The sequence below is a fragment of the Rhinoraja longicauda genome, chromosome 10, assembly GCF_053455715.1.
Source record: "Rhinoraja longicauda isolate Sanriku21f chromosome 10, sRhiLon1.1, whole genome shotgun sequence".
NCBI lineage: Eukaryota > Metazoa > Chordata > Chondrichthyes > Rajiformes > Arhynchobatidae > Rhinoraja > Rhinoraja longicauda.
This window is the reverse complement of record NC_135962.1, coordinates 5,878,743-5,900,505: the sequence shown is the minus strand read 5'-3', so window position 1 is coordinate 5,900,505 and position 21,763 is coordinate 5,878,743. Positions and strand designations below refer to the sequence as shown.

The 21,763-nt window shown below is 47.6% G+C and overlaps 1 protein-coding gene across 2 annotated transcripts; it reads left to right on the top strand.

Moving 5' to 3' along the window:
• Nucleotides 1–2: 2 nt before the first annotated feature.
• Nucleotides 3–21,763, top strand: LOC144597572 (cysteine-rich protein 1-like). 2 transcript variants are annotated; one of them, XM_078407064.1, is made up of 5 exons: nt 3–159; nt 4,559–4,653; nt 5,427–5,484; nt 6,831–6,877; nt 21,622–21,763. In XM_078407064.1, exons 1-4 carry the CDS (start codon nt 120–122, stop codon nt 6,869–6,871), a joined length of 234 nt encoding a protein of 77 aa, XP_078263190.1. In that variant the 5' UTR covers nt 3–119; the 3' UTR covers nt 6,872–6,877; nt 21,622–21,763. The 2 variants fall into 2 exon arrangements, with proteins under 2 accessions (XP_078263190.1, XP_078263189.1); XM_078407063.1 differs by lacking the exon at nt 21,622–21,763 and having other exon boundaries at nt 6,831–7,874.

Here is a 21,763-nt window from a genome sequence, read left to right as displayed (position 1 = left end):
GCCCACTATATAAACCCGGAGCCTGAGTGACAGGCACCTTCGAGAGAGAGAGACACACACACACAGACAGTGTGTGAATTCATTCCTTGGCAGAGGACAGAACAACTTGTGGACCAAACATGCCCAAGTGCCCTAGGTGCTCCAAAGAGGTGTACTTTGGTAAGCAGACCCGCCTGTCCTGCACTACTCCCATCAGCTCAAACTCTGTATAAACAAAAGCTTCACCTTTCTTTCCAAAGCTTCTCAGTAGCATTTCTACCTAACTTGTGATAACATCTCTTCGGCTGTTGTAGCGTCTCTTCGGCGGTATCGGTTTATGCATAAATAAATGGATAAACTTGCATGTTAGAAGCTGCTTGCTAGACCAATAAATGTATTTATAAATATATTTATCATAAATGTATTTTTTAATTTATAAATAAATGTTCAAAGTATACATTTATTTTTGTTCAGAGTTGCTTTTCTATGTTGTAAGTATCCAGACTGGTTTTCTGATTGATGGTGTGTTTTTATTTTTATTTAATGCATTAATGGTTAGGGACGGTGATTAGTTGTATCTCCGGCTGTTTGAGTGGTGGAGTTTATTTTACGATGGTATCGCTTGTATTGCTGTTTGTCGATTAAAATCTTGCCTCGTGTTAAATGTGTGAACGGGGTTCTGCAGGTTCAGTTGTTGTTGTAGACCCTGGTCCACTTTGTGGGGCGGGACCTACTGTCCACATTTAATCGAACTTAAAGATAGTATCTAACTTAAACGAAAATGGTAATGCAATTGAAAGAGTGAGGGGGAATTTACTGAACTAGAGACGAGAGTGTTTTATTGTCATGTGTCCCAGACAGAACAATAACATTCTTGTGCAGGAAGGAACTGCAGATGCTGGTTTAAACCTGAAATGCTGGAGTAACTCAGCGGGTCGGACAGCATCCCTGGGGAGAAGGAATAGGTGACGTTTCGGGTCGAGACCATTTTTCAGTGAGGCAAAGATAGACACAAAAAGCTGGAGTAGCTCAGCGGGACAGGCAGCAACTCTGGAGAGAATGAACGGGTGACGTTTGGGGTCGAGATCCTTCTTTAGTGAGGCGAGATCCTTCTTCAGAATCTGCAGAAGGGTCTTGACCCAAAACATTCCCTATTCCTTCTCTCCAGAGATGCTGCCTGAACTGTTGAGATACTCTGACTTTTTGTGCCTATCTTTACGATAAAATCCTTACTTGCAGCAGCACAACAGAATATGTAAACACAGTAAACAATATAATAAAGGAGGAAAAAGGTGCAGTGTATGTGTATATATATATATGATATTTATACATGGGTGTGTATATATGTATATATATCATCAATCATATATATATGTATATATATATATATATATATATATACATTCACAAAACAAACAATAATAGTGCAAAAAGACAAAACCAATCTCCCCAAGTCTATTGTAGTTCAGAGGTTATTTGAGGTTGTAGTGTTTAATAGCCTGATGGCTGTTGGGAAGAAGTTGTTCCTGAACCTGGACGTTACAGTTTTCAGGCTCCTGTACCTTCTTCCCGATGGCAGGGGTGAAATGAGCGCGTGGCCAGGGTGGTGTGGGTCTCTGATGATGCCGGCTGCCATTTTGAGGCAACGACTCCTGTAAATCCCTTCGAATGGTGGGGAGGTGAGAACCCGTGATGGACTGGGCAGTGTTCACAACGTTTTGCAGTCTTCTTCGCTCCTGGGCGTTCAAGTTGCCGAACCGGGCCGTGATGCAACCAGTCCATATGCTCTCTACCTCTCTACCTGTAGAAGTTCACGAGCATTCCCTCTGACATACCGAATCTCTGCAATCTTCTCGGGAAGTAGAGATGTTGATGTACTTTCTTTATAATCGTATCAGTGTGCGGGGTCCAGGAAAGATCTTCATAAGTATGCATTCTTCAGAAATATGCACGCCCAGGAATTTGAAACCACAAAGAATGAGTGACAATAGGGAGGAAAAATAGACGTATGACTGAGCGTTAACCAAGAACGTTAGAGTTTCCATAGACACTTTTTAATGTAAAGACAATGTGATTTGTTATACACCAATGTGATTGTAGGCTCTGGACAAACAAATCTGGGAAATTAACAATGCAAAACAAGATAACAGCTAAATTCAACAGGCAAAGTGCAAGCAACATTCAGTAGATAGACTGGGTTTAGGGCAGAGATTGATAGATTCTTGATTAGTACGGGTGTCAGATGTGCTTTCATTTTATCTCTGTTTGCTTCGGTGTCACCTTCTCCTAGCTAACAATGATCTAATCTACATTTTCCATGATCTGCACCCAGAACAAGGGGCCACAGTTTAAGAATAAGGGGTAGGCCATTTAGAACAGAGATGAGGAAAAACTTTTTCAGTCAGAGAGTTGTGAATCTGTGGAATTCTCTGCCTCAGAAGGCAGTGGAGGCCAATTCTCTGAATGCATTCAAGAGAGAGCTGGATAGAGCTCTTAAGGATAGCGGAGTCAGGGGGTATGGGGAGAAGGCAGGAACGGGGTACTGATTGAGAATGATCAGCCATGATCACATTGAATGGCAGTGCTGGCTCGATGGCCGAAGTTTTTCCTCATCTCCGTTCTAAATGGCCTACCCCTTATTCTTAAACTGTGGCCCCTTGTTCTGGACTCCCCCAACATTGGGAACATGTTTCCTGCCTCTAACATGTCCAACCCCTTAATAATCTTATACGTTTCGATAAGATCTCCTCATCCTTCTAAATTCCAGTGTATACAAGCCTGTGCATGTCCTGCAGAGTCGCTAATGCGGTCGGTTTTGGTAGGTTTGTCAAATCTCACGCATGTATGTTTACTGTACCTGCAGGAGAGGTGACATATATAATTTTCCACACTCCCTACATTGCTGCACTTTGTCACCTTGTGCTGTGAGCTATCGGCCTGTGTACCCTGAGTCCTGTTCATCTGCACTGAGCTGCCCCTGAAAAGGCATCTTCAGTGTGCTCTGGGGGTGTCTGGGAGAGAGGGCCTCTCTGAACGACAGCCTCCCCCATTGCTGCACCTCACTCCTAGAGCGGTCTCCCCGCTGCTCGTGGACTGCGATTAACGTCTCTGTGAGCCCGGAGATCTCTATGGGGCAATTGGCATCGGTATAATCGGTCAATTATCTACATACTAAAACTCTCGTTTGTTTGTTTGTTTGTTCCTAATCTACAGCCAAAACGGTACACGATAGCCCGACAATTTTAGGCCCACCTTACTCACCGTCGTCCCTTTGGTGCTAATGGAAGAAGTTTCATTGAAATCGGTGTTATATATTTAAAGTTATTCACATTTTAAAGTTTAAATCTATCTCCTAGGGAGGGAGGGAGGGGGGGGGAGGAGGGAGGATGAGGGGGATGGAGTGGGGAGGGAATGGAAGGGGGAGGGGGAGAGGGGGTGTGGAGGGAGAGGGGAGGGGGGGAGAGGGAGGGGGGAGAGGAGAGGAGGGGGAGGGGAGGAGAGGGTGCTGCACCAATGCAGGAGAGGTTTGGGCCCAACCGGTCCACTTGGTCTATAAATTATAAAAGTGGGCTTGTCTGTATTTGGTTTGTACGTTCTCCCTGTGACCTGTGTGGGTTTTCTCTGGGTGCTCCAGTTTTCTCCCACATTCAAAGACGTACGGGGTTGCAGGTAAATTGGCTCTGTGTAAATGTAAATTGTCCCTAGTGTGTGTGGGATAGTGTTGGTGTGCGGGGATCACTGGTCTGTGCGGACTCGGTGGGCCGAAGGGCCTGGTTCCACGTTGCATCTCTAAACTGAACTACTGTGCTACAGCAGTTGGCATGTTGGCAGACACACAGATGTTGGTCAGGAAATCTCTCCCACTCCTTGTCCACAGATCCCCCATTTCCCTCTGGTTTAGTTTAGAGATAGAGCATGGAAACAGGCCCTTTGGCCCACCGGGTCCGCGGCGACCAGCGATCCCCGCACATTAACACTATCCTACGCCCACTAGGGACAATGTTATAAAAAACAATTACCAAGCCAATTAACCTACATACTTGTACCTCTTTGGAGTGTGGGAGGAAACCAATCTCGGAGAAAACCCACGCAGGTCACGGGGAGAACGTACAAACTCCTTACAGACAGCACCCGTAATCGGGATCAAACTTGGGTCTCCGGCGCTGCATTCACTGTAAGGCAGCAACTCTACCGCTGTGCCACCTCCGAAGATAAACACAAAATGCTGGAGTAACTCAGCGGGACAGGCAGCATCCCTGGAGAGAAGGAATGGGTGACATTTTGGGTCAAGACCCTTCTTCAAACTGAGTGTCACGGGAGGGGGACACGAGCTATGGAGGGGTAAGGTGTGAAAAAGACAGATCAAAGCGGAGGATTAAGGAAATGTAGAATGGTTCATTGTAGGCTGAGGGGAAGGTGGCAGACAATCAGTAAAATTGCTGAGGGCTAATTATAGGCAGAGACCCTTGACGTTTAGCTCTGTGTGGATCACTTTGGGCTTGGATGCCAGTTCCAGTGCTGGGGGTGAGTGGTGATCTTGTGTACAGTGTTCCCTGACCGTTGTGCTTGTCTCTTGCAGCCGAGAAGACGACCGCCCTGGGCAAGGATTGGCATCGGCCCTGCTTGAAGTGTGAAAAATGCAGCAAAACCTTGACTTGTGGCGCCATCTCGGAGGTGAGGCGGTCTCTCGTATATTCTAAACGTTTTCATTATTTCCTTGCGACGTAAGTGGGGCCATTCAGCCCATCACCTCTGCACTGGCTCTCGAAGCATCCCCGCCAGTCCCATTTCTCCCCGTCATCTATTCTTGCATTGTTGCGACTCTCCCCCCCCCCCCCCCCCTCACCCACACACCGGGGGCAGTTAACCTACAAACCCGCACGTCCTCGGGATGTGAGTGGAAACCGGAGCGGGCGGCCGGAGGAAGCAAACTCAGCCAGGGAGAACGTGCGAACTCCACACGGGCAGCAGCCCGAGGTCGGGATCGGGCCCAGATTCCCAGCGCTGTGAGGCAGCAGCCTTACCAGCTGTGCCACTGTAACTCCACTCCGCAGTGGATCCGCACCCAGGCAGCAACTCTGGGGGGGTGAGGGGTTGGAAGGGGAGTCAGTCTACCCCACGACAGAAGGGGTAGGAGTTGTACAGTTTGATAGGGTATTAGTACACCCGTACTAACCCTGGGAGAGGCGGAATCTTCCTCGTTCTGGGAGAAGCCGCCATGGTTCTGTGGAAGCTCCCAGGAGAGCAGATGGAATCCATGGGAATTCTGCCCTTGTTCAGCCGAACAACCTTTCCCCTCAGTGCCGGGGTTCAGTGAGTGTGAGTCGTCTCGGTCTGTGCATTAGATCGTCGCCCTCGAGATGCGGCCTTGAGTTTGCCGGAGTCGGGAGCCCACTTCTGCGCGTCGGGGAGATATCAGTGGCTGATTCCTCCTGTTGTTCTTGCAGCATAACGGATTGCCGTACTGTACCAGACCCTGCCACCAGGCCCTCTTTGGACCCACAGGTAAGGCCTTTGCTCAAACCCTAGTCCAGGAGAGACGTTTGCAGTGAAGATAGGCAGGGGGGGCAGCATCTCTGGAGAGAAGGGATGGGTGACGTTGTGGGGTCGAGACTCTTCGTGCGTTTTGTGACTATGAGTGTTCTTCAGTATTGTAATACTACATGTTACAAGTGCTTGCCCACCACTTTGAAGTCAAAACTGCTCCACCAAATGAAAATCTGCTCAAAGATGGTCGGTCAGCCCCTTGAGAAACTCTATGAATCAGCCGACCACAGTAACATGCTAAGGTTGGCCAACAACATTGTCTCTGACCCCGACCGTGTCCTGAACAGTGAATACGAGTTGTTACCATCACATCGGAGGTACAGGGTACCAAGATTTAATAAGGTTAGACTGAAGCACTCTTTTGTGCACCAGTCAATCCTGAAACTAAACGTAGAACTTAATCCCAGATCAAATGGAGGTTGAAGGGTCTTGAATGTGACGTAATGTTGTGGTGAATATGTGTATCCTCGTTTCTTGTCTTACATGCTTTGTCTTTGTTGATGTTCCAGGTGGAGCTGCTGATTGTAGACTTGATCTGACAATAAAGTAGTATTGTATTATCGTATAAGAGTCAGGAAGTCATGTTGCAGCTTTATAGGACTTTGGTTAGGCCACATTTGGAGAATCATGTGCAGTTCTGGTCACCTCATTGCAGGAAGGATGTGGAGGCTTTGGAGTGGGTGCTGATGAGGCCCACCAGAATGCTGCCTGGGTTAGAGTGTGTGTACGAAGGAACTGCAGGTGCTGGTTTACACCGAAGACAGACACAAAATGCTGGAGTAACTCAGCGGGACAGGCAGCATCTCTGGAGAGAAGGAATGGGTGACGTTTTTGGTCGACCCGAAAACGTCACCCATTTCTTCTCTTCAGAGATGCTGCCCGTCCCGCTGAGTTACTCCAGCATTTTGTGTCTGTCTTCTGGATTAGAGAGTATTGACTGCAAGGATAGTTTGGTCCAATTTTGGGGAAAGTAGATGAACAGCCTTCCCTCTCCCTCTCCCTCTCCCTCTCCCTCTCCCTCTCCCTCTCCCTCTCCCTCTCCCTCTCCCTCTCCCTCTCCCTCTCCCTCTCCCTCTCCCTCTCCCTCTCCCTCTCCCTCTCCCTCTCCCTCTCCCTCTCCCTCTCCCTCTCCCTCTCCCTCTCCCTCTCCCTCTCCCTCTCCCTCCCCCTCCCCCTCCCCCTCTCCCTCTCCCTCTCCCTCTCCCCCCCCCTCTCCCTCTCCTTCTCCCCCCCCTCTCCCCCTCCTCCTCACTCTCTCCCTCCCCCGCAATCTCTCCCTCACACTCACTCTCTCTCTCTCACAGGGTTTGGACATGGAGGAACGGAGAGCCATGCCTACAAATGAACACAGGTGCGTGGAGCCTGGGCCCTCTTTCGCCGCTCTATGGTCGATGACTCTACTGGTCAGGCAGCATCTGTGGAGAGAGGACCAGCCAACATTTTCAAGTCATTGGCATTTTCTGTATTTATCTTGGGTGTTTCACAACTGTGGGTTTTTTGCCTTCTGCAGGGCTAATGTTGGCAAGGTGCACCCCTCTCCGCTTTCTTATTTCATTTCCGCCATTCCGATTTCTCCTCACATTTTTCCGCAAAACAGTCGGTAATTGCAATTTATCAAATGAGGTCGCTAGGGGTTCCGCGAGAAATCCCCCCCTCGCGCCCTGGAAGTCTCCCCGAAAATGTGGCACCGAGGCTGGGTAAGGCAGCCAATCTCGACCTCATCGGGACTTCCACGGCCGATCGGTGGGTTGAATTTGCAACCTGTGGCTGGGGCTCTGGAACTCCAGCCCAGCTGGAGCCAGCACATCTATCCCCATAGCCGACTTCCTTGGCCGGCTGGATAAACCAGCAAAGCTCTGGAACCAAGAGTGGTGGAACCGTAATGAGTAAATATTAAATTTAAGTGCAATGTTATATAACTATATTAATTCATTAAGATGGGGTTAAAATATAAAACACAGCAGAAAAGCCAATTACCACCTTTTTGGGCTGATTATCAATTAATGTGCGAATTTACTTCAACAAGCACTTCCGTTTGCTCAGTCGAGTCGCATATATCAACTCTTTCTTCATAATTTAGTCATACATTTTATGACCATTGTTCGTTTATTCAATACCAAGAGAATTGGGATGATTATGGTGAACCTTGATAGAAATTTGCCCCCTCCCCCCGCCAACTCCCTGCCTTTCCAGACACCACCAGGCTTCCTGAACCCCACTGTCAGGAAGATGGAGCTGATGAAATCACTTATTCTGTTGCAAACGTCCTCAAATGTATTTGTACTGGAAAACTTCCATTCATTTGCTTGTTTTCACATTAAAAAAATAAAGCATCACGTTAAACCCGATGGAGTTGGTGCCTACGATCCCTCTGTTTAATGGACACAGACCATACAAACCTGGTTGCATAGGAGGAGGGGGGGGGGGGAGGGGGGAGGGGAGGAGGGGGAGGGGAGGGGAGGGTGGTGGACCAATGCAGGAGAGGTTTGGGTAGTTTTAAGGGGGTTTGAGGGGGGGTGGAGTGGGTGAGGGGGGAGGAGGGGAGATATGGGGACTTGAGAGAACATGGAGTGGGTGAGTGGGGGAGGGGAAGGTGCTAGACCAATGCAGGAGAGGCGTTGGGTCCACGGCTCGCTCTGGCTGCAGCGCTGGCTGCATGGGGCGGAGATGAGTGGCACCCTCTCCCCTTCCCTGTGCCTCCTCGCCCGCCCACAACATCGGGGGACATTCCCCGCCCGGCAAAGGGGTTCGTCAGTTGGAGATGGTTGCCGGGAGAAAATATTGGAGAGCAGAGCTTTAAGGTGAGAGGGGCAAAGTTTCAAGGAGACGTACAAGGCATGTTTGTGACACAGAGAGGGTGGTAAGTGATTGGAACATGCTGCTGGAGGCAGTGGTTGGGTCATGTGCAATAGTGGCATTTAAGAGACTTTTAGATAACCGTATGGGTTTGCGGGGAAAGGAAGGGTATGGATTATGTGCAGGCAGACAGGATTTGGTCTTGGCATCACGTTTAATACAGACCTTGTGGTCGTGGGGCCTGTTCCTGAGCTGCACTGTTCAACGTTCTCTGTTCTAGGTGTATAGCAGAGAGCACACTGACTGGTTGCATCATGGGTAATGACCTCCCCACCATTGAAAGGATTGATGGGAAACATTGCCTCAAAAAGGCAGCCAATATCATCAAAGACACACATCACCCTGCCCGTGCTCTCATCTCACTGCCGCCATTGGGAAGAAGGTACAGGACCCAGAATCCTGACCACCAGTCACGGTAGCACAGCGGTAGAGTTGCTGCCTTACAGCGCTTGCAGCACCAGAGACCCGGTTCAATCCCGACTACGGCTGCCGTCTGTACGGAGTTTGTACGTTCTCCCCGTGACCTGCGTGGGTTTCCTCCGAGACCTTCAGTTTCCTCCCACACTCCAGAGACGGACAGGTTTGTAGGTTAATTGGCTTGGTATAAGTGTAAATTTCCCCCCGAATGTGTAGGACAGTGTTAATGTGCGGGGATCGCTGGTCAGTGCGGACCCGGTGGGCCGAAGGGCCTGTTTCTGCGCTGTATCTCTAAAGTAAAAGAGTAGAACCACACCCCCCCCATCCCCCCAAACCCCCCATAAGGTTGACGACTATGAACAAAGGCTTTGTAAGGACTAACATGGCAGGCCAGAGACCCGTTCAATCCTGAGTCCAGGTAGTGTCTGCGTGGAGTTCGCATGTTTCCCTCTGGGTTTTTCCCGGATGCAGATCGGTGGGTTAATTAGCCTCTGTAAACATGCTCCCAGTATGAAGGTGAGTGTAGAAGCTGGGTGGAGTTGATGGAGATGTGGAAAATGTGGTCCCACAGCACTCTGTGGTTCAGTGTTGATCTCACCCGTGGATATTCAAAGCTGTGTGTCACACACACACACACACACACACACACACACACACACACACACACACACACACACACACACACACACACAGACACACACACACACACCTAATTGAGGACCACTTTACCAACAATGACCCACGGCGGGTATGGCAAGGCATCCAGCACATCACCAACTACAAGACCAGCAACCGCACGACTGCCAACAGCGATGCCTCGCTGGCAGAGGAACTTAACTGTTTCTTTGCTCGTTTCGAGGTGAAAGCTGCAGTGGCAGACATAACACCCTCTCCAGCACCTGACAGCAACACCTTCACTGTGCAGGAGAATGATGTTAAGCGCGTGCTCAGAGCAGTGAATCCCAGGAAAGCTGCAGGCCCCGATGGTGTGACGGGCAGAGTGCTGAGGGAATGTGCAGACCAATTATCTGAGATCTTCACAAAAATCTTCAACCTGTCCCTTTTAAAATCCACCATCCCTCCCTGCCTGAAGTCCGCCACAATCATCCCACTGCCGAAAAAGTCTGTCATCAGCGGCCTTAACGACTACCGTCCGGTAGCACTCACACCGGTCATCACAAAGTGCTTCGAGAGGCTGGTCCTGCAGCACATCAAAGCCAACCTCCCACCCACCTTCGACCCATACCAGTTTGCCTACAGAGCAAATAGGTCTACAGGGGATGCCATCGCCACTGCTCTTCACACTGCACTGACCCACCTTGAACACCAGGGGAGCTATGTGAGGATGCTTTTCCTAGACTTCAGCTCTGTCTTTAACACAGTCATCCCGAGCAGACTGGACACCAAACTTTCTGACCTTGGATTTTCCCAAACCATCTGCCAATGGATCAAGGACTTCCTGATCAACCGCCCCCAGACCGTCAAAATAGGCCCTCACCTCTCCTCCACCATTACACTGAGCACCGGCTCACCACAGGGCTGTGTGTTGAGCCCCATCCTTTACTCCCTCTACACTCACGACTGCGCCCCCACCCATCCCACCAACACCATCATCAAGTTCGCGGATGACACGACTGTGGTTGGACTCATCTCAGGAGGAGATGAGACAGCCTATAGGGATGAAATCCAAAGGCTGGCAGCATGGTGTTCAGTGAACAATCTGGTCCTGAACTCCTCCAAAACAAAGGAACTTATAATAGACTACAGGAAAAGCAGTGCAGAACACGACCCACTCTACATCAATGGGGTTTGTGTGGAAAGGGTACCCGCTTTCAGGTTCCTGGGTACGCACATCGCAGAGGATCTTACCTGGTCTACCAACACCATCACCACAGTGAAGAAGGCACAGCAGAGACTCCACTTCCTGAGGATCCTCAGGAAGACCAACCTGCAGGAGAAGCTCATGATGTCCTTCTATCGCTGCTCCATCTAGAGTATGCTGGCATACTGTATAACCACATGGTATGCCAGCTGCTCAGAAAAGGACAGGAAGGCCCTTCAGAGGGTCATCACGACGGCCCAGAAGATCATCGGCTGCTCACTGCCCTCCCTGGAGCACCTGTTCAGCCTACGCTGCCTCAGTAGAGCAGGCAAAATAATAAAAGATCCATCCCACCCCGGCCACCGTCTGTTTGTTCATCTGCCCTCTGGTCGACGTTTCAGGTCGATCAAATCCCGAACAAACAGACTTAAGAACAGTTTTTACCCCAGGGCCATACGAGAACTGAACACTACTTTCTGCACTAGGTCACACTGTTAAAACTTTTGTATTTAATATATTTGTATTTATTTGTTTTGCATTTATTGCATATATGTTTTTACGCACCGTCAGGATTGCTGTTTTTTAATTTTGTTGTACTCGTTGCAACGACAATAAATGAATATTATATTATTATTATTATTATATTATCACTGGACTGAGGTTGCCAGCTCTCTCAGTGAGACACACCTATCTCCTGCAGAGAATTGTCAGGTGTAAAATCACCTGGAAATAGCATGCCAGCAGCCTTTGGAAGCACTAAAACTAGGTGTGGTGGGCACAAGATAAGGAACACAAGTCATCATCAGTAGTCTGGTGCCAATGGGTTCACTCTAATGGAGAAGTAACGAGTGATTGGCATAATGCAACCAATACAATACAATACAATACAATACAATATATCTTTATTGTCATTGTACCCAGGGGTACAACGAGATTGGGAATGCGCCTCCCATACGATGCAATAATTTAAGTAATTAACAGCAACCCAACGAAACAAAACAATTGTAACAGTTTTTAGACAGGGTAAAGTGCAAGTTGATCTATGCGTTGTGGCCATCCGGCTCAGCAGGACCGGTTCATCTCTCCAATTGACAAAAAGACCGACCGCTCAAATCCAGCCAATTATCGTCCGGTATCGTTGATTTCAATTGTCTGCAAACTCCGTGGACATATTATTCATGGCCATGTTGTGAGGCATTTTGAAATACACAATATACTAGCTGAGCAGCAGCATGGATCCTGCAAAGGCAGGTCATGCGAGACCCAGCTCTCTGCCCTGGTTAATGATCTGCAAACAATCCTGGATAACAGAGGGCAGACTGATCTTATTATACTGGACTTTAGCAAGGCCTTCCACACCGTTCCCCACCGTAGGTTAATGGCTGAACTTCACCACGTCGGCACCAAAATAACATCTGCTCCTGGATTGATTCATTCTTCGCCAAACGACATCAAAAGGTTGTGGTAGATGGTAAGTCATCACAACAATCTCCAGTTGAGTCCGGCGTGCCGCAGGGAACGGTGTTGGGACCCTTGTTGTTCTTGATCTGCATCAACGATCTGCCTGACAACCTGCCTTCGCGAACGAGTCTCTTCGTATTGTTGTATCGAGAGATCAAAGCTGCTGAAGATGCCAAGGTTCTTCACAATGACATAAACTATCGTTGCAATTGGGAAACCATTTGGCAAACGGGTTTCAATTGCACCAGATGCTTTTCCATGAGAGTTACTCGTAAAGTCAAGCCGATCATGAACCTGGGAGGTGAACGCGCGTCTGGCCGAGCCTGGAACAGACGCACAAACGAGATTGCCATAAAAGCAAACGGAACGTTGGGCCTTCTCTGGAGAAATTTATCCCGTTGTGTCAAACCAACAAAGGAGGTAGCGCACAAAACACTTGTCCGCCCACTGTTGGGATATTGCCAGACAACATGGGACCCTCACCAGAAAAATAACATTGACACCCTCGACAAGGTTCAGAGGGGTGCAGCGCGGTTTGTTTGTAATGACTACTCAAGGCAGTCAAGCGTCTCCGATATGTTAAACCGCCTTGGCTGGGTGGTCGCTGGAGTCAAGACCCACCAAAGCCCACTTATATACAGTCTACAAAGTGACTCACGGCATCAACCCCAGTGACATATCTCCCTTCATTCAATCCAATACCCAGACATTTACAAGGCACTCCTCGGGTCACTTCATTTATACTGGAATTAGAGCAAACAAAAATAGCCACTATATCCATGGACTATCCCAGAATGGAACATCCTTCCCGACACCACCAGATGTGCACCAACCTTGTCACTCTTCAGGTCACAGCTCGACAACTTGGACATGGATCATCTCACCAAACTTGCCCACATAAAAATCTAAATAACCCTCTTGCAACTGGTACCCACGCGAGCGAAACCTGCACCAGGTAGCCCAGCTGTTGGCCGTTGTGCGGTAGAAAACAGAAACAGAAACAGGTGACATTCAGGGAAGGCGCGGACTGTATTGAGATCAGCAGCAAACACTGGGCCCAGTGTGACAAGAGACTGCAGCCACTGAGCTCTGGGGCAGACAAGGGAGATCTGGTGTGTGTGATGGACCGGGCTACATCCACAACTCTCTGCAATCTCTTGCGGTGTTGGGCAGAGCTGTTCCCAAACCAAGCCGTGAGGCAACCCGACAGTATACTCTCAATGGTGCACCTGTGGAAGTTTGTAAAAGATACGGGTGGCTTGCTGAATTTCCACAGCCTCCTCAGGAAGTAGAGGCATTGATGGGCGTTCTTTGCTGTTGTATCAATGTGGTTGGTCCATGATAGATCATTGATAATATTAATGCGCGGGAGCTTGAAGCACTCAACCATTTCTACATACACCCCATTGGTGCTGACTGGGGCATTACTCCAACACGCTTCCTGAAAAAGTGGAGGTAACAGAAAGAACTCAAAGACCACAACAAGGTCGATTGGGGGACACAAAAAAATGGACTAGTTCAGTGGGTCAGACAGTCACTTGTTTTGTTTTTCTTCATATCATATCATATCATATCATATCATATATATACAGCCGGAAACAGGCCTTTTCGGCCCACCAAGTCCGTGCCGCCCAGCGATCCCCGCACATTAACACTATCCTACACCCACTAGGGACAATTTTTACATTTACCCAGCCAATTAACCTACATACCTGTACGTCTTTGGAGTGTGGGAGGAAACCGAAGATCTCGGAGAAAACCCACGCAGGTCACGGGGAGGACGTACAAACTCCTTACAGTGCAGCACCCGTAGTCAGGATCGAACCTGAGTCTCCGGCGTTGCATTCGCTGTAAAGCCGCAACTCTACCGCTGCGCTACCGTGCCGCCCTTTCATTCATTTGTTCAACATCTCTCTACATCACCGTCTTTCTCTCTCGTTTCCACAAGTTCATAAGTTATAGGGGTAGAATTAGGCCATTCGGCCCATTGAGTCCACTCCGCCATTCAATCATGGTTCAATCCTGCCTCCCAACCCCATTCTCCTGCCTTCTCCCCATAACCATTGACACCCATTCTAATCAAGAATCTATATATCTCTGCCTTAAAAATATCCACTGACTTGGCCTCCACAGCCCTCTGTGGCAATGAATTCCACAGATTATCTCCCCTTTGACTAAAGAAGTTCCTCCTCTCCTCCTTTTTAATAATAATCATAATAATAATAATAATTAAAAAACAAATTATTAGCCAAGTATGAATACATACAAGGAATTTGCCTTGGCGCTTTGCTCACAAGGATAAAAACACGATGTACAGGAGGCAATTAAAAATAAAACATTATATTTAAACATATGAAAATAAAATACCAGAGTAAAAGGAGGCTACAGACCTTTGGTTGTTGAGTGGAGCTACTGCTCGTGGAAAAAAAGCTGTTTTTATGTCTGGCTGTGGCTGCTTTGATAGTCTGGTGTCGCCTTCCAGAGAGAAGTGCTTCGAAGAGTTTGTGGCCAGGGTGAGAGGGGTTAGAGATGATCTTGCCCGCTCGCTTCCTGGCCCTTGCAGTGTACAATTCGTCAATGGGGGGAAGGTTGCAGCCTACACCCTTCTCAGCTGATCGAACGATGCGTTGCAGCCTCCAGATGTCGTGCTTGGTGGCTGAGCCAAACCAGACCATGATGGAGAAGGTGAGGACAGACTCTATGATGGTCGTGTAAAACTGGACCATCATTGCCTGTGGCAGGTTGTGTTTTCTCAGCTGCCGCAGGAAGTACATCCTCTGTTGGGCCTTTTTGACTGTGGAGTCGATGGTGGCCTCCCATTTAAGGTCACTGGAGATGATGGTTCCGAGGAACTTAAATGACTCCACAGATGTGACTGTGGTGTTGTTGATGGTGAGTGGGGGGAGGGGAGGGGGAGCTCTCCTAAAGTCTACAATCAATTGAGAGCGCCCTTTAATTCTGAGTTTTCCTTTCCCCTGACTCTCAGTCTGAAGAAGGGTCAAGTTCAAGTTCAACGGTCAAGTTTATGCCAAAGCCCAACGAACCACTTACTCCGACACCGCCCCAAGCCGTGAGCCGGTACCTGACGGGCTCCACACACACACCCACACACACACACACCCACACACATCGCTCCCTGCCCACTATATAAACCCGGAGCCTGAGTGACAGGTACCTTCGAGAGAGAGACACACACACACAGACAGTGTGTGAGTTCATTCTTGGCAGAGGACAGAACAACTTGTGGACCAAACATGCCCAAGTGCCCTAGCTGCTCCAAAGAGGTGTACTTTAGTAAGCAGACCCGCCTGTCCTGCACTACTCCCATCAGCTCAAACTCTGTATAAACAAGCTTCACCTTTCTTTCCAAAGCTTCTCAGTAGCATTTCTACCTAACTTGTGATAACATCTCTTCAGCTGTTGTAGCGTCTCTTCGGCGGTATCAGTTTATGCATAAATAAATGGATAAACTTGCATGTTAGAAGCTGCTTAATTTATAAATACATTTTCAAAGTATACATTTATTTTTGTTCAGAGTTGCTTTTCTATGTTGTAAGTATCCAGACTGGTTTTCTGATTGATGGTGTGTTTTTATTTTTATTTAATGCATTAACGGTTAGGGGCGGTGATTAGTTGTATCTCCGGCTGTTTGAGTGGTGGAGTTTATTTTACGATGGTATCGCTTGCATTGCTGTTTGTCGATTAAAATCTTGCCTCGTGTTAAATGTGTGAACGGGGTTCTGCAGGTTCAGTTGTTGTTGTTGTAGATCCTGGTCCACTTTGTCGGGCGGGACCTACTGTCCACATTTAACCGAACTCAAAGATAGTATCGAACTTAAACGAAAATGGTAATGCAATTGTAAGAGTGAGGGGAAATTTACAGAACTAGAGACGAGAGATAAGAGTGTTTTATTGTCATGTGTCCCAGACAGAACAATAACATTCTTGTGCTTGAAGGAACTGCAGATGCTGGTTTAAACCTGCAAAACTGGACTAACTCAGCAGGTCAGACAGCATCTCTGGGGAGAAGGAATAGGTGACGTTTCAAGTCATTTTTCAGTGAGGCGAGATCCTTCTTCAGAGTCTGAAGAAGGGTCTCGACCCGAAACATTCCCTATTCCTTCTCTCCAGAGATGCTGTCTGACCTGTTGAGATACTCAGACTTTTTGTGCCTATCTTAACGATAAAATCCTTACTTGCAGCAGCACAACAGAATATGTAAACACAGTGCACTGTAAACAATATAATAAAGGAGGGAAAAAGTGCAGTGTATGTGTGTGTGTGTATATGATATATATACATGGGTGTGTATATATGTATATATATCATCTGTCATATATATATATATAAAACAAACAATAACAGTGCAAAAAGACAAAACCAATGTCCCCAAGTCTATTGTAGTTCAGAGGTTATTTGAGGTAGTGGTGTTTAATAGCCTGATGGCTGTTGGGAAGAAGCTGTTCCTGAACCTGGACGTTACAGTTTTCAGGCTCCTGTACCTTCTTCCCGATGGCAGGGGTGAAATGAGCGTGTGGCCAGGGTGGTGTGGGTCTCTGATGATGCCGGCTGCCATTTTGAGGCAACGACTCCTGTAAATCCCTTCGATGGTGGGGAGGTCAGAACCCGTGATGGACTGGGCAGTTTTCACAACGTTTTGCAGTCTTTTTTGCTCCTGGGCGTTCAAGTTGCCGAACCAGGCCGTGATGCAACCAGTCAATATGCTCTCTACCGTACACCTGTAGAAGTTCACGAGCATCCTCTCTGACATACTGTATCTCTGCGATCTTCTCTGGAAGTTGAGGTGTTGATGTACTTCCTTTATAATTGTATCAGTGTGCTGTGTCCAGGCAAAATCTTCATAAGTATGCATTCTTCTGAATATGCACGCCCAGAAACTTGAAACCACAAAGAATGAGTGACAATAGGGAGTTAAAATAGACGTATGACTGAGCGTTAACCAAGAACGTTAGAGTTTCCATAGACACTTTTTAATGTAAAGACAATGTGATTTGTTATACACCAATGTGATTGTAGGTTCTACACAAACAAGTCTGGGAAATTAAAATAACAGCTAAATTCAACAGGCAAAATGCGAGCAGCATTCAGTAGATAGACTGGATTTAGGGCAGATAGATTCTTGGAAGGGTTAGGTGAGACAGACAATCAGTAAAAGTACTGAGGACTGATTCTAAGCAGAGACCCTTGACGTTTAGCTCTATGTGGATCACTTTGGGCTTGGATGCCAGTTCTAGTTCTGGGGGTGAGCGGTGATCTTGTATACAGTGTTCCCTGACCATTGTGCTTGCCTCTTGCAGCTGAGAAGGTGACAACCCAGGGCAAGGATTGGCATTCAGGCTGCCTGAAGTGTGCTGGTTGCAACGCACACTTGGTTTCTCAGCTCTTCGTTGAGGTCAGTTGGTCTTGCGTACATTATAAACATTTTCATTATTTCCTTGTGACATATTTGAGGCCGTTCAGTTCATTATCAATTCTGCTCTGGCCCTCAAAGCACCCCCCACCAGTCCCATTTCTCCTCCTGTTTCTCTAATCTATTCTTCCATTGCTGAGATTCTCCCCTCATCTGCACAAATCCCTATAGAGTAGGGCAGCACGGTGGCGCAGTGGTAGAGCTACTGCCTTAGAGCGCCAGAAACCCGGGTTTGATCCTGACTATGGGTTCTGTCTGTACGGAGTTTGTACGTTCTCCCCGTGACTTGCGTGGGTTTTCTCCGAGATCTTCGGTTTCCTCCCACACTCCAATGGTGTACAGATATGCAGGTTAATTGGCTTGGTGTAAATGTAAATTGTTTCTAGTGTGTGGAGCGTTAATGTGCGGGATTCTCGGGAATCCCGCCCTTGTTCAGCCTGATGACAATTCCCCTCAGTGCCGGGGTTCAGTCAGTGTGTGGCTCGGTGTGTGGTTTAGACCACCGGCCCCATTAGTCGCTGCCTTGAGTTTGCCAGAGTCGGGTGTCCTTCTACAGGCTTCTGTGAAGATATCTGCAGCTGATTCCTCCTGTTGTTCTTGCAGCGTAACGACACACCGTATTGCCAACAATGCTTCAAGGAACGCTTCGGTGGGAGTGCAGGTAAGGCCTTTGCTCAAACCCTAATCCAGGAGAGACGTTTGCAGTGAAGATAGACACAAGAAGCTGGAGTAACTCAGCAGGACAGGCAGCATCTCTGGATGGAAGGAATGGTTGACGTTTTTGGTCGACCACATTCCTTCTCTCCAGAGATGCTGCCTGTCCCGCTGAGTTACTCCGGCTTCTTGTGTCTATCTTCTGGATTAGAGAGTATTAACGGTAAGGATAGTTTGGTCCAATTTTGGGGAAAGTAGATGAGCAACCTCCCTACTCCCCACTGAAGTATAAAAAATAAAGTGGATGAGCTTGAGGCTCAGTTAGACATTGGCAAGTATGATGTTGTGGGAATTACAGAAACATGGCCACAAGAGGACCAGGGCTGGGAACTGAATATTCAGGGGTATACAACCTATCGAAAAGACAGACAGGTGGGCAGAGGGGGTGGGGTTGCTCTGTTGGTAAGGAATGATATTCACTCCCTTGCAAGGGGTGACATAGAATCAGGAGATGTAGAATCAGTATGGATAGAAATGAGAAATTGTAAGGGTAAAAAGACCCTAATGGGAGTTATCTATAGGCCCCCAAACAGTAGCCTCGACATAGGGTGCAAGTTAAATCAAGAGCTAAAATTGGCATGTTGAAAATGTAATGCTATGGTGGTTATGGGAGATTTCAACATGCAGGTAGACTGGGAAAATCAGGTTGGTACTGGACCCCAGGAAAGGGAGTTTGTGGAGTGCCTCCGAGATGGATTCTTAGAACAGCTTGTACTGGAGCCTTTCGATTTATTCACAAAATGCTGGAGTAACTCAGCAGGTCAGGCAGCATCTCAGAAGAGAAGGAATGGGTGACGTTTCGGGTCGAGACCCTTCTTCAGACTGAAGAAGGGTCTCGACCCGAAACGTCACCCATTCCTTCTCTCCCGAGATGCTGCCTGACCTGCTGAGTTACTCCAGCATTTTGTGAATAAAAACCATCGATTTGTACCAGCATCTGCAGTTATTTTCTTATTGTACTGGAGCCTACTAGGGAGAAGGCAATTATGGATTTAGTGTTGAGTAATGAACCTAATTTGATAAGGGAACTCAAGGTAAAAGAGCCATTAGGAGGCAGTGATCATAATATGATAAATTTTAATCTACAAATTGAGAGGGAGAAGGGAAAATCGGAAGTGTCAGTATTACAGTATAGCAAAGGGGATTATAGAGGCATGAGGCAAGAGCTGGCCAGATTTGACTGGAAGGAGGCCCTATCAGGGAAGACGGTGGAACAGCAATGGCAGGTATTCCTGGGAATAATGCAGAAGTTGCAGGATTAATTCATCCCAAAGAGGAGGAAAGATTCTAAGGGGAGTAAGAGGCACCCGTGGCTGACAAGGGAAGTCAAGGACAGCATAAAAATAAAAGGGAAGAAGTATAACATAGCAAAGAAGAGCGAGAAGCCAGAGGATTGGGAATCTTTTAAAGAGCAAAGGAAGATAAGTAAAAAGGCAATGGGGGAGAAAAGATGAGGTACGAAGGTAAACTAGCCAATAATATAAAGGAGGATAGCAAAAGCTTCTTTAGGTACGTGAAGAGGATAAAAATAGTTAAGGCAAATGTGGGTCCTTTGAAGACAGGAACAGAAGGAAATCCACATTAGGGAGGAAATGGTGTTGGGTAGACTGATGGGACTGAAGGCTGATAAATCCCCAGGGCCTGATGGTCTGCATCCCAGGGTACTTAAGGAGGTGGCTCTAGAAATCATGGACACATTGGTGATCATTTTCCAATGTTCTATAGATTCAGGATCAGTTCCTGTGGATTGGAGGGTAGCTAATGTTATCCCACTTTTTAAGAAAGGAGGGAGAGAGAGAACAGGAAATTATAGACCAGTTAGTCTGACATCAGTGGTGGGGAAGATGCTGGAGTCAATTATAAAAGACAAAATTGCGGAGCATTTGGATAGCAGTAACAGGATCGTTCCGAGTCAGCATGGATTTATGAAGGGGAAATCATGCTTGGCTAATCTACTGGAATTTTTAGAGGATGTAACTAGGAAAATGGACAGGGGAGAGCCGGTGGATGTAGTGTTCCTTGACTTTCAGAAAGCCTTCGACAAGGTCCCACATAGGAGATTAGTGGGCAAAATCAGAGCACATGGTATTGGGGGTAGGGTACTGACATGGATAGAAAATTGGTTGGCAGACAGAAAGCAAAGAGTGAGGATAAATGGGTCCCTTTCAGAATGGCAGGCAGTAACTAGTGGAGTACCACAAGGCTCGGTGCTGGGACCACAGCTATTTACAATATACATTGATGACTTGGATGAAGGGATTAAAAGTAACATTAGCAAATTTGCAGATGATACAAAGCTGGGGGGCAGTGTAAATTGTGAGGAAGATGCTATGAGGTTGCAGGGTGACTTGGACAGGTTGTGTGAGTGGGCGGATGCATGGCAGATGCAGTTTAATCTGGATAAGTGTGAGGTTATCCACTTTGGTGGTAAGAATAGGAAGGCAGATTATTATCTGAATGATATCAAGTTAGGAAAAGGGGACGTACAACGAGATCTGGGTGTCCTAGTGCATCAGTCACTGAAAGGAAGCATGCAGGTATAGCAGGCAGTGAAGAAAGCCAATGGAATGTTGGCCATCATAACAAGAGGAGTTGAGTATAGGAGCAAAGAGGTCCTTCTACAGTTGTACAGGGCCCTAGTGAGACCGCACCTGGAGTACTATGTGCAGTTTTGGTCTCCAAATTTGAGGAAGAATATTCTTGCTATTGAGGTCGTGCAGCATAGGTTTACTAGGTTAATTCCCGGAATGGCGGGACTGTTGTATGTTGAAAAACTGGAGCGACTAGGCTTATATACACTGGAATTTAGAAGGATGAGAGGGGATCTTATTGAAACATATAAGATTATTAAGGGGTTGGACACATTAGAGGCAGGAAACATGTTCCCAATGTTGGGGGAGTCCAGAACAAGGGGCCACAGTTTAAGAATAAGGGGTAGGCCATTTAGAACTGAGATGAGGAAAAACTTTTTCAGTCAGAGTTGTGAATCTGTGGAATTCTCTGCCTCAGAAGGCAGTGGAGGCCAATTCTCTGAATGCTTTCAAGAGAGAGCTAGATAGAGCTCTTAAGGATAGCGGAGTCAGGGGGTATGGGGAGAAGGCAGGAACGGGGTACTGATTGAGAATGATCAACCATGATCACATTGAATGGTGGTGCTGGCTCGAAGGGCCGAATGGCCTACTCCTGCACCTATTGTCTATTGTCTATTGACGTCCTCTCTCTCTCTCTCTCTCTCTCTCTCTCTCTCTCTCTCTCTCTCTCTCTCTCTCTCTCTCTCTCTCTCTCTCTCTCTCTCTCTCTCTCTCTCTCTCTCTCTCTCTCTCTCTCTCTCTCTCTCTCTCTCTCATTCTTTGCAGGTGAGGAGATGAAGAGCCAAAGCAACAAATGAACACAGGTGCGTGGAGCCTGGGCCCTCTTTCGCCGCTCTATGGCTCGATGACTCTACTGGTCAGGCAGCATCTGTGGAGAGAGGACCAGCCAACATTTTCAAGTCATTAGTATTTTCTGCATTTATCTTGGGTGTTTCACAACTGTGG